Genomic DNA, 12054 nt, shown 5'->3' on the forward strand with positions numbered 1-12054 from the left:
GCTCGAGGTTAGCCACCCAAGAGTCCCTGGATCCACCGATGGCGCCAACTATTGCGGATTTTTCGTAATTATTACGGTTTTTCCTCTCACTATTACGGGATTACAGCCAAAGAGAAAATGTTTACGGAAAAACAAAATTTTATATAGTATAGTAAAAAAAATGTGTAAAGAAATTTTGAATTGAGACTGAATTTCTCAAGCATGCAGAAGTAGTTGATATTGCATACAGAAGAAACGTTTCATGTACATTTCTTGAATATTTTATTCAAAGATTCCCAAATTTGGTTGATGAAGGTGAATATGGCAAACTTCAAGAGAAATTTGCAGCTTGCAAATGTGATATTTTCCTGAGTACATTATAAATGTATAAAAGAATCTAGAATAGATGCAACTAGGATCAAAATTGCAAATTTAAGAAAAGAAAGTCGGTATAAAACATTAAGTGAAGTTGTATCTCGCTGTGACTCTCCTAAGGAAAAAGATTTCAGTGTTGAGGAAAAATCAGACGGAATTAAGGCCTGCATTAAACACATCAACACTGGGATCACTTCTGATCCAGAAGATCAAGATATCACAAGTAGAAGTATGCTTCAAGAAGAAATTTGCAGAAAAACAGCTGCTAGATGCAAAATATTCCACAGAGCACTTCTTTATTTTTCATGGAAGAAATACAGGTAATGTGTAGTTATAGACAATATAATATATTTCACATGAGACTTGCCAGAAGTGGTGCATGGGGTTACTGATAATCCAGCTGATAGGTTGGCACCTCTGTACAGAGTATAATTAAAAGTTATGTCAAAACTTTAGGGAAATACTATTTCTCACATGCAGAGGATGAAAATATGTTATATAAACATAGGTCCAGAAATGCTTTATTTCTGTGTTCGAGCTCATTTTCTACAAATTTGCGTACATATCATGGGAAACACATAGGAACATACTCCATTAGCATGGACACATGGATCAACTCTATGTCAACAGTATGGTAAGTATTAGTGACGAAGCTCTTAAGACAGTTTTGAGGCTTAGTCTACCTAAAAAATTTGAGTTATTATACTTAATAACAGCAGGCCTGTAAGTTTGTAATAACAATGTATCACAACACTTGGTTTCACTCCTATCCTTCCATACATTACGTTCACTGTTGACAGTCACTCCAGGATGAAGAGTACAGTGCGAGAGGCTTGTGACAGAAGCCTCTGCTATGACCTTGACTCGCAAGCATGAGAGGAAACCTAGGAGGGGATATCAATTCGCTACAGCTCAGTGCGAAATGCGGCTAGCCTCTTTGTTACAATAATACATCGTGTTATATTGGTGTTCTGTGAATGCACTTCAATGTTGAATGTTAGTTTAATCAAAAGTGCATGCGTGTGTGTGTGTTACATATTAGTTTTCGCGTAAAATGGCGCATACTGAGAGAACATTGAGGTCATTATTTGTAGAATTAAAAGAGAAACCGTTTTCAAGTCGGATGTATGAACAAAATGTGTTTACAAAGATAGTAGATGGAGGAAAACAAAATAAAAATTTTCATGATATAAGAAATATCCTTGACTAACAAGGTGCTCTGAGACAAATAAGTTATATTCTTATATCTAGACACGAGAATTTCAAGCACTATAAAATCCCAAAATATTCATGCATTATGCACTATCAAACTATAAAACATGCACGATCAAGTGAAAAATACATTAAAATATGCACTTCCATTTTGTTCCAAATTTCTTATTTCACTTTTTTTTTTTCATAGTTAACAACTAACAACATTTCTAAATTGGTTTCTGTGAGGTTTCTGCACTTGTAGGCAAAGAATGACTTCTCTACATTGCAAGAAGTTATGGGTGCAAACTTGAATGAACTTTCTGTTATTTAGTTTTTTTTTTCTTTTCCTTCTTCTATCCTGTTTCCTGAAGTTAAAGTAAGGGACATAAAAATCGAGGAACTGAGATGTCCACTCTAAACCATTAAAACATGCATTTAAATTGAATATACCGGTAATGTATATTAAGATAAAAATTGCTTAAATATGCATTATGCATGTTCGTATCTCCGAAAAGGGCAAAACATGCAAATATACACGGAAAAAGTACACATATTTGGAATCAGAAAGTAATGAAATGGATACCGTAAAGTGGGGTGACTTTGAACGCCGAGGTGACTTTGAACAGTAATTTAGCGCCTTTCTATATTAAATGCTGTACCCCATTGCGAAAGAACTGAACTAGTGTATTGACAACTTAAACAGTTTTATCGCAATTGGGTACAGCATTTAATTTAGAAAGGCGCTAAATTACTGTTCAAAGTCACCCCTCTTTACGGTAAGTTTGAGCTATGTCCTATGTTCCTATAAAAAACATGCATTTGCATGGAATTTTCGTCCCTAGTTATATCTGTATTCTGTTTGGGATGAAAATGAGTGGTCATCATCTTATTGTGGAACCTGTGTCACAAAAAATTTTTATAGAAAAGCCGAGAAACATCTGCTGTATAAAAAGATATAAGGTAAGCAGATTTTTTCAGTCTACCCAGTATTTACACCTTATTTCGTCACTGGTAGGTACTCATATTTTATGGTTTATTTTCTTGAATCATTTTTCACAAGACTTACCTAAACGAAATCATTTAATACCTAAGTAATATGATGGAGTTTTATTTTAATGATTGCATACAAATTAAGGCAATTGACTTGTACAGTTTAACTTGTGGTAGCCTACAGTATGTAGGTCCTATTCATGTTATAAAAATTTTACAAACCTATCCTTTTTTTCTGAACCTTCCGTCAGTTACTAATTAACTCGAGAGTAACAAATTATTTTAGAACCGAGAGGATATTTTCTCTTAACAGTGAAGAACTTTCTATCCTTGCATACCTGAAGTAGTGATTATAGTCTACTTGAGAAGCCCCAGGAACTATTTGAAAAAAAATCGTAGAGAAATAGATATAATTCTATATTATAACAATGTATGTGTATCTAATGTTGAGGAGTCAACGTCAAAGTTATTATCCTTCGTGTTTCCCAATATTTAGAAGTAAGGTACAGTGTGTAGGCCTATTCATGAAGCTTCAGAGTTTCACAGAATGGGAAATGTTTCATATCCATTTCTTCCTCTTTGGCAAACAGAGGGGAAATCAGGAGAGGTTACCAGGCTGAGTGTATGATGTTTCCCCAGACAATCCTGACTAGAAACCAAAAATTGCAAGGGGTCTCTAAAGTGACGCATTATTTATAATCCGTGTTGAACTCAAGGTGATTCTTCCACTATTTCCTGCGGGAAGAAGGGAGGGTGGGTAGACAGTTATACAAGTGGCTTAAGCATTGAAATTATTAATTGGCTACGCTATTCAACTAGTAAAAAGTAAAATTTTAAATATATGATGAATGCCAGATTATTCATTAAGTTGGCTAATTGAAAAATCTAATTTGTACATGAAACTGTTCTGTGTGTCATAACACTGTAACAGAGGGCAACCATTATAAACGTTTCGTCATAATATGACATAATAATACGTTAATAAAATTCATGCATAAAAGAAGTAATTTTGTGTTATAAAAAGAGTGGCGAGGGACTGGGATTGAAAATTTTAATTTAACATGTTTCATTTAACTGCTGAGTGATGTGTGAATCATGTTACAATTGCTAGTTCTCAATTTCATGGTATATAATTGTGATTCAAAAACATTAATTCGTCACAGTAAACAAGAGTCATAGAATTAAAAATACAAAACATTTTGTCTGACAGATTTTTCCACCAGATTCTACGAGCTAGTTAGTAATAAACTTTCTAACAGAGTTGGCAATGCTGCAGTTGTAGAACAGTAGCAAGAGGTTGGGGAAGTGGCTGTGTTCGTTTGAAGTCTGCCATGTCGGTTGCTATTTGATGTTCTGGAGGTTGTTGTGGTATAGAAGGGGTTCGGGGAGGGGTTCGTTGGGTGGTGAGTAAAGCGAAACCATATGCTATGCGAGTTTCCGTTGTCAATGCGTATTATAATGCATTCTTGTTTTATAGATGAATTGAAACGAACCAGGAAGAGCATCCATTGAGAGTGTTCTGATTGGCTGTGTCCACATCCATTGAAAGGGCTCTTATTGGCTGTGTTATACGCATTCTATTAGTGCGGCTTCTAGCGGAAGTCGTAGAATTAATGTAGCCAACCTTTGAAAAGTTGCAGCATTGTTGATGGAGGGAAATGCGTTTCTTCGTAGTTCGGAATTGAGCGCGAAGTCAAATGATGGTGTGGCGGTTTCAGATAAGTTACGATGGCAGTTTGTGGCGGGTGCGATATTACGATAAATAGATGTAATAGATTAACGGACGAAGAATGTAAAGATATTTTGTTGTCACATGAAATATTGAGAAGATCAATACTCTGTGATCGGTGTGGGAATACTGTGAATTTATCATGGTCACGTAAAACACTTGCACACCGTTGTGGCACAAATACATGCAGAAAAGAAATCTCTGGAAAAAAGGGGTCATTTATCGAAGGAAATCTACCTCCAAAAACAGTCATTAGTTTTGTAGCGTATTGGTTGCTACTGGACAGACTGCGCTACCGGGAAATACAACACGAACTAGGACTGAGTACGGAAACTATTTCCAACTGGTCGTCTTATTGTCGAGAAGTTTGTGAGGACTGGATGCAAAAGAATTCAACGGAGATTGGTGGTCCTGGGGTCATAGTGGAGGCCATCTTCGGCAAAAGAAAATACCATTGTGGTAGGCGTGGTGAAGGACAGTGGGTTTTTGGAGGGATTGAACGAAAGAACAGGAAACATTTTTTTCTTTTACCAGGAAAAGCCAGAGACAGCAATACTCTGGTAGATATTATCAGACAGTGGATTCGACCAGGCAGTACTGTAGTTTCCGATTGCTGGAAATCTTACGACTGCTTGCAAGGGGAGAGATTCCGGCATTTGAGGGAAAACTACTGTATTAAATTCGTGGACACGGAGAGGGGTGGTGTAATAGACCAAGAGAGCGAAGAGAGTCTCGAGTGTGACGACAGTGGTGTACACATAAATACCATCGAGAAGACGTGGCGAAACATGAGCGAGTTTCTTCCTACATCTGGTAGGAAGAGAGATAATTTCCTGGGATATCAAGCAGAAAACGTGTTCCGGTACTGTAACCCTTTGGAGAACCGAGTCCACGAATTTCTAGTAGCTGCAAGTGTTCTGTATCCTCCTCATCAATAGAAGGTTAGAAATAATGTAGGAGAATATTAAACTAAGCCAAGTAAACTTAACCAAGCCCAACCAAACCTATTCAAACCTTCATAATGTATACATACAGCTTGATTCAGGGATTTTGGCCCCAGCAAAAAGTAAGTAGTCTACTAAGAGTGAGTTACTCATCACTACTGGCGGGCTGGGCCACACAGGTCAGGCCGCGCAGTCATGACGCCTAATACTTCCTTCTTATCATGTCGCGATACTTTCTGACTTAAAAAAAAAAACAATATTCTTCCACACGTGCCGTTACTAACAACTACGTCTGTTGACTAAACAATGTGATGATGACATATTTTCTTGACATGAGTGTCCCTCAGCTAAGAGCATAGATATTATTTTTCATTCTTCCTCTTCCCCTCCTATGCACATTTGTGATAAAAATGTCTTTCTTATAACGTAGCACACAATTCGCTCACCAGCCAAACAACCAAGGACAGGGGCCAATAACGTTGAATCGATCTGTACATACATACATACCAGAGCCTTCAACTGAAGATGGCTGTGATACCAAAGACGTTTTGTGAATAGTGTCGCCACCTGTAAAATGGGTATGAAATAATGTTGGTAGACCGTACCGTACGGAAATATGTATGGTAAATATTGGCAGCACTGTAATCGCTCTCGATTGCTACTTGTGATTATTTTTGTTTACAATATATAACCTCAATATGTTCTTCATTTTTAAAAGTATTTCTTAACACTTATTTGCTACTTCTTGTCAGGCATCTGGAGTCTATTTGCAATATACATACTAAATCTATGATTATAATCCATTGACATAGGAGAATACATTTTCTGTTAGGATACAAAAAACAGTTTTGATACGATACATTACGGTTAGCCACAATTATATTTTATGTTATTTGATATCATATACTACGCATCGTACGTGTGTCATGTAAGTAAACAATGCAGGTATTCACTGTATTTTAAGCCTATTACATTTTCACTTGAACATTTTGAAATACGTTCATACAGTTTTCCTCCAACTGTTAAATTATATTGTTTTTGTATGTACTAGCATTCAGGGACTGATTGTGGGAAGTCTTTATAGGCTACATTTTGTAATTTGTTCGATTTAAAATTTGTATAAAATATCTTTTTATAGTCGAAGAGTGTAAGGATAGCAGTTCTTTTCATAACTTTCATTTATGCAGCTTGTGATGTTCTTTTGTCTGCCTTAATGAAATCTACCTTTATATAGCAGTGTGTTGTGTTTGTTAAGAGTTCTATGAATATTTAATCTAATGAGAAAGGTTAGAAGACTTTTATTATTTATGACTTTTTGTTGTTTATAATATAATTAGTGTTTTTACAATTTTGGACTACACATAACTGGATAATTACCTAAAGTTTTACAGATTTTATGTTTTTTTATGTTACAGAGCTGGCAAGATATAACCTATAAATGTCTTACATTAACTTTGAAAGTGCAAGAGTGAAGGAAGCTGAAAGAGCAGAAAAAAAGAAAGCAAGAGAAGGGATATTAAAGAAGGTAGGCCTAATTTGCAAACGTGACCTTTTTACAGGATTCTCTATTTATAAGGTGTCTGCGCTAGTCATATGCCAATGGAATACTCTCAGGAAAGCAAAAGCAAGTAAACAAGTTCTGCGAGCAAAAGCAAGTAAACGATGTACTTATGAACAACAGAAAGTAGGCCTACATTCAATAAATTTACTCTCCTTCACAGTCAGACACAATTGGCACCTATTGAGTAAATTCTGTGATACTCCTTGAAGTTTTGCCAGTGTAGTCATCATTATTAAAGCCAGACTAATATTAACTTCTAATTCTTCTATTATATGCGGATTATATTTATAAACTTTCACCTTCAGTTTTCCTTTCATATAAAAATCTCACGGATTTAAATCAGGTGATCTCGCAAATCACATTCTTCTCTTAATTCTGTGGTGTTTGGTCAAAACATGATAACTCCAATAAACCTGTTTTGAGATACAAGCATTTTTATTTTTACTTTTCCTATACAAATCATAAGTAATTCTAGTTTACATAAATGAAAATAACATATGGAGATATCACGGGTATAGGGCTGCGCTTTCAGCTAAAACAGGTAATTTCTGGAATTATCATGTTCTGACCAAAAACTACAGAATTATAGGTAAAGATTAATTTTTTTGGTCCTACAGAATATATAGGCCTATATGTTATGATAACAATGGTTATTAGAGGAGAAAAATGCGCTCCGGATCGAATCCCTCTCCTCCACTCTTTTTCCCTGGTGCTGTGGATTGAACTTAGGCGTAGCTCAGTGGTTAGAGTGCTTGGTACGTAGAACCAAGGACCCGGGTTCAATCCCCAGTGCTGAAGAGAATTTTTCTCCTCTAATAACCATTACTACAGAATTATGTTATCATGAACACGTCTCTTATTACATTCGATGAACTTACTTTCCTTTCGAACTTATTTTACACTTTTTAAAGCTTTTGTGCATCATGTAACAGTCATAAATATATGTTGTTCTAAATTGTAGTGAACCATATTGTACTGTACATTATTGCATAACTACAGAGAGAGACGACTCTGAACATGTCTTCCTGTATTCATGTTCATGATGTCATGCATTCGTGATGTATGATTTACCATTTATATCACTGTAAACTGGCAAACTATACGTCTCCTTCTGCCAACAGAAACAGCAAACAGATATCGGGTTGGCTTATAAATAGGGGACTCTGTATTACTGAACTGTTCAAAAAGTTAGGGCTACAGCTACAAACTTGGATGATAACTTGCATTATCACCCACAATTGCACAACATTCATTTAGAGAAAGGTTTTTCATTAGTGTGTTCTGGAGTCAATTTTCAAATATTTCCGTGTTCAAATCATCGTGAGAGTCTGTTTTGCAATCAGTTGAAAGGTACACGGGAATAACGATCAAGGTCCATTTTTATAAAGTTTCGAGAAAAACTAATTTTAAAGTTTAAGTGCTTAATACTTTGTTATGTGTGTATTTAATAGAAATTGACGTAGTGGAATGTCAAGAACGAATATTTCTTATTACTAGCTAGACCACATGATAGTACTTCCTTTCCACTATAAAATAGCATTATTAACTCAATTTCGATTTTTGATGGACCTTGATCGTTTTTCCCGTGTACCCTTCAGTTATGATCAGTGAGGGAAGTGAGACAATATGCGCCGGTATGGAATAAAGCCACTGGTTTATATGGCCAGAAAACATACCTTTAGTGAAAAACGACATAGATACCATCACTGAAAAAGTGTGATCCGTAATAATTTCTTTACCGTATATATTTCTTCACAGCAAAGAGTACTTACTATCTGTTTGCTTCGTAAATCTAAACCATAGCCTTTTGGAACTGTAGTTAATGTGTATTTAGGCACGTTTATTTGATAAGTCAACCTCTGGAATGCTTACAATGGTAATATTTCAAGTATAGAAGGCTATGATCTGTAGCTTCTGGTGGCCATTGTTGCCAATTTAGTGACTGTGTCGTTTTTGTTGTTGTTGCACTTTTTATTAATAATTAATTAAGGCACTTTGAAACTTTAACAGTATTTTAAATGATAAGCCTCAATGGACATTGCAAAATAATCTAGCAAATAACTGAAGTAACTTGAAATTATTTAATTAAGAAATTTAATATGTTGCGTAAACTTTGAAGATTCGCGTTATTGACTGCACGAAACAATATTTATTGTACACATCATGTATGTCTATGTTGTATACCTTTTTTAAATTGGGGTATGTCAGCGGAAAATCTTGGGGTAGCATACCACCTCTGATTTTCTTCCACTTCCCTCACTGGTTATGATAAGATATGATATTTATTAGTCAAACATCATCTATAATGTCACGGTGTACCTTGACATTCCTGTATTTAGGAAGCCTCATAACTCATTCCATTATTTGCCATTTTATTACTTTTTCTCCTCATCATCTACTTTTCTCTCCTTTGTTTCTGTTATTAAAATCATGAATTTCTCTACCCAACAGATCAAATACCACTTTTCTTCTCAACTATCAACTCAATTTACATAACTCAAAACGCACTACCGCTATATTAATACTATTCCCCTTTACTTTTTACTATATTAACACTATTCACCTTAACTCTTTACTACAATAACATTATTCTCATTTATTCGGTTTCGAAACACTCATCTTATTTTCTATGCTCTCACACCCATCTCTCACTATCTCATGTACTAGTATATCCATTTTTCCCCTCATTTCATCCATTACCACATTCTCTGGTTCAATCCTTTAAGTACTGTTCACTTCTACCATATTTCTGCTTTATTGCTATTGATATTCTCTTCTACATTGTTACTATTTTTTTTTCCATCACTATTTCTTCTACTACTGCACTCACACCTTCTGCACTTTTTTTTCACTTACACTTTCTGAGTCTTGTTTTGAACTCAACATGCCCTTTTTACCTGCCTTAATGCCCCCTTTAACATGTTCTGACTTGTTTATCCTCTTCTAATCTACATGCATCTCTTTTCTAGCACCCATGTTCCTTATGTCGCTCTTGTGCAATCAGTTATGTTCTCTTTCCTTCTTTCTTCATGCAAGCTTCGTTTCTTACTCTATCTGTCCATTTCACATGCTCCATCCTTCTCCATTCCACATTTCAAATGCTTCTATTCGCTTCTCTTCACTTCGTCGTAATGTTCATGTTTCTGCCCCATACAAAGCACTTCCCTAGTCTCTTCCTTAGTTCTTTCTCCAGATGTCTGCAGAAGATGCTCCTCTTTCTATTAAAAGCTTCCTTGGCCATTGCTATTCTCCTTTTGACTTCTTGGCAGCAGCTCATGTTACTGCTTATAGTACACCCAAAGTATTTGAAGCTGTTCACTTGCTCTATTGCCTCATTTAGAATTCGCAAGTTGTTGTTGTTTTCTAATGCCAGGTGTTTGACAATAAAGTCATTTGACCTCTTACACTCCAATATTTTTGAAAGATATTATCATGGTCAGCCACTGAAGCACAGATTTTGAGGTGTTCCGAATCCATTTCTTGGTTTGAGTTGCAAAATGGGCAGTTAGGAGACATATATTCCAATTCTATGCAGGTGTTTGGCCAAACAATCATGGCCTGTTGCCAATCTAAATGCAGCTACAGACGATTTTCGTGGTAAATCGGGAATTAACTATGGATTATGATGCAGAGAGTTCCATTTTTTCCCTTGAGATTGTGTTATCAAATTTTAATCTTTTTTTTATGTTATGTTTTTTATGTTTTTTTTTAAGAGAATTCGCAAGGATACCTTCTTTACTTTTCTTCCTATGACCACGGTCTTCGTCTTGTTGGCATTTATCTTCATTCCATACTGTTCACAGCAGTGTAGCACTAAATTAAGAAGGCATTGTCCTAATACAGTTTCATTACGAGTTATCAACTGTTATTTTTTGGAAATCTTAATTCTGTGATTATAAACGGTTTTCCAGTGAACAATTCATAAACTTGATTCTCAGGTTTATGGACTGAATGGTAGTTTACTCAGACCCTAGAAAAGAAACGTAGAAAGCTATATAAATGTAAAAGATGTTCAAAAGATATCTGTGAAAATTACGTTTTGCTATCAACAATCGAAATATGTGGAAAAAATAAGGGCCTGAAATATTGCAATGTTTAAAAAATGTAAAACGACACTAACAATGTCACTGTTCAATGTTAACGTGTTATTCTACATTGTACTTACATTTTATTAAGGTCATCTTCAGATTTCATAACCCCAATTTTATTGCCAATGAGACATCCATGTTTGTTTAGTGTATACTCTAGTTCACTTCGGCTGTAAATGTAGCTTTGATACGCGGTCTGACTCTCTTGAGTTAAAGTTAAAGCTCAATGCCTGTTGCCAATACCAGTAATGTATTTTAAAACATTATTTCCAGTTACTGATATACCCCTTTTTGGTAATAATTGGAGAGCGGAATTTAGGCAAAAACCTTTTTTTTTTCTTGATACGTACAAGCTTGAGATTTAATATTTACATTTTTCATGGAAATATAAGTATAAATAAAGGGGTTTTATAGTGCCTAAAAATGCCTATTTCGACATTAGTGCCTATTTTTAAGTTTTTTTTTTTTTAAATTTTTGCATCACTTTTCGTAACTGTTTCATACCAGATAACAACAGCTCCTTCCTAGCAGTGAACGACACAATAGAGAAATACTTCCAGGCCACTCCTTCTCATTCTTACAATCTTTCAATCCTAAAATTCCAACTTTCAGTCAGCCTCGGTAGCGTAGTCATATAGTGCTGGCCTTCTGTGCTTGTGGTTGTAAGTTCGATTCTGGTCCAGGTCAATGGCATTTAAGTATGCTTAAATGCGACAGGCTCATGTCAATAGATTTACTTGCATGTAAAAGAACTACTGCGGGACAGATTATTATTATTATTATTATTATTATTATTACTATTATTATTATTATTATTATTATTATTATTATTATTATTATTATTATTATTATTATATTATATCTTCCTCTGTCAGCAATTTAACACAAAATCTCTGGGTTGTATCTGAATAAGCATTCTCTTACATTCCAAGACAGATAACAACCCCTTCCTTTTTTCTCACCATTTGTAAGTACAGTAGTGAACAACACAATAGCCACAATGGATGCTGATCATCTACTGTGAAGCAAACTATGGAAATGTGATTTGGTGAATGAAAAACACTAACTTAAAGACAGAATGTCTTCATTTTGTGTATGCATGTGTACCCTTGTAAAATGTGAAATGTGTAGAAGTTTCTTTTAATCCTAGAATTTTGCATTAAATAAATGTTAAATTTTATATTAGTGACATTC

General features: G+C 35.1%; 1 protein-coding gene across 3 annotated transcripts in view; it reads left to right on the forward strand.

The window, feature by feature from the left end:
* Positions 1 to 3813: 3813 nt before the first annotated feature.
* The window catches only part of LOC138703161 (CWF19-like protein 2), a 51646-nt gene continuing 43405 nt past the window's right edge, over positions 3814 to 12054 (forward strand). The window contains exons 1-2 of one of the 3 annotated variants that reach the window (XM_069830823.1): positions 3814 to 3941; positions 6627 to 6736. In XM_069830823.1, coding sequence (XP_069686924.1) covers positions 6650 to 6736 — 87 coding nt within the window. In that variant the 5' untranslated portion in view covers positions 3814 to 3941; positions 6627 to 6649. Of the gene's footprint in view, positions 3942 to 4506; positions 5209 to 5999; positions 6140 to 6626; positions 6737 to 12054 lie in introns of those variants that run through there. The other 2 variants (XM_069830822.1, XM_069830821.1) reach the window with 2 other exon arrangements.

Source organism: Periplaneta americana, chromosome 7 (assembly GCF_040183065.1).
Source record: "Periplaneta americana isolate PAMFEO1 chromosome 7, P.americana_PAMFEO1_priV1, whole genome shotgun sequence".
Classification (NCBI taxonomy): domain Eukaryota; kingdom Metazoa; phylum Arthropoda; class Insecta; order Blattodea; family Blattidae; genus Periplaneta; species Periplaneta americana.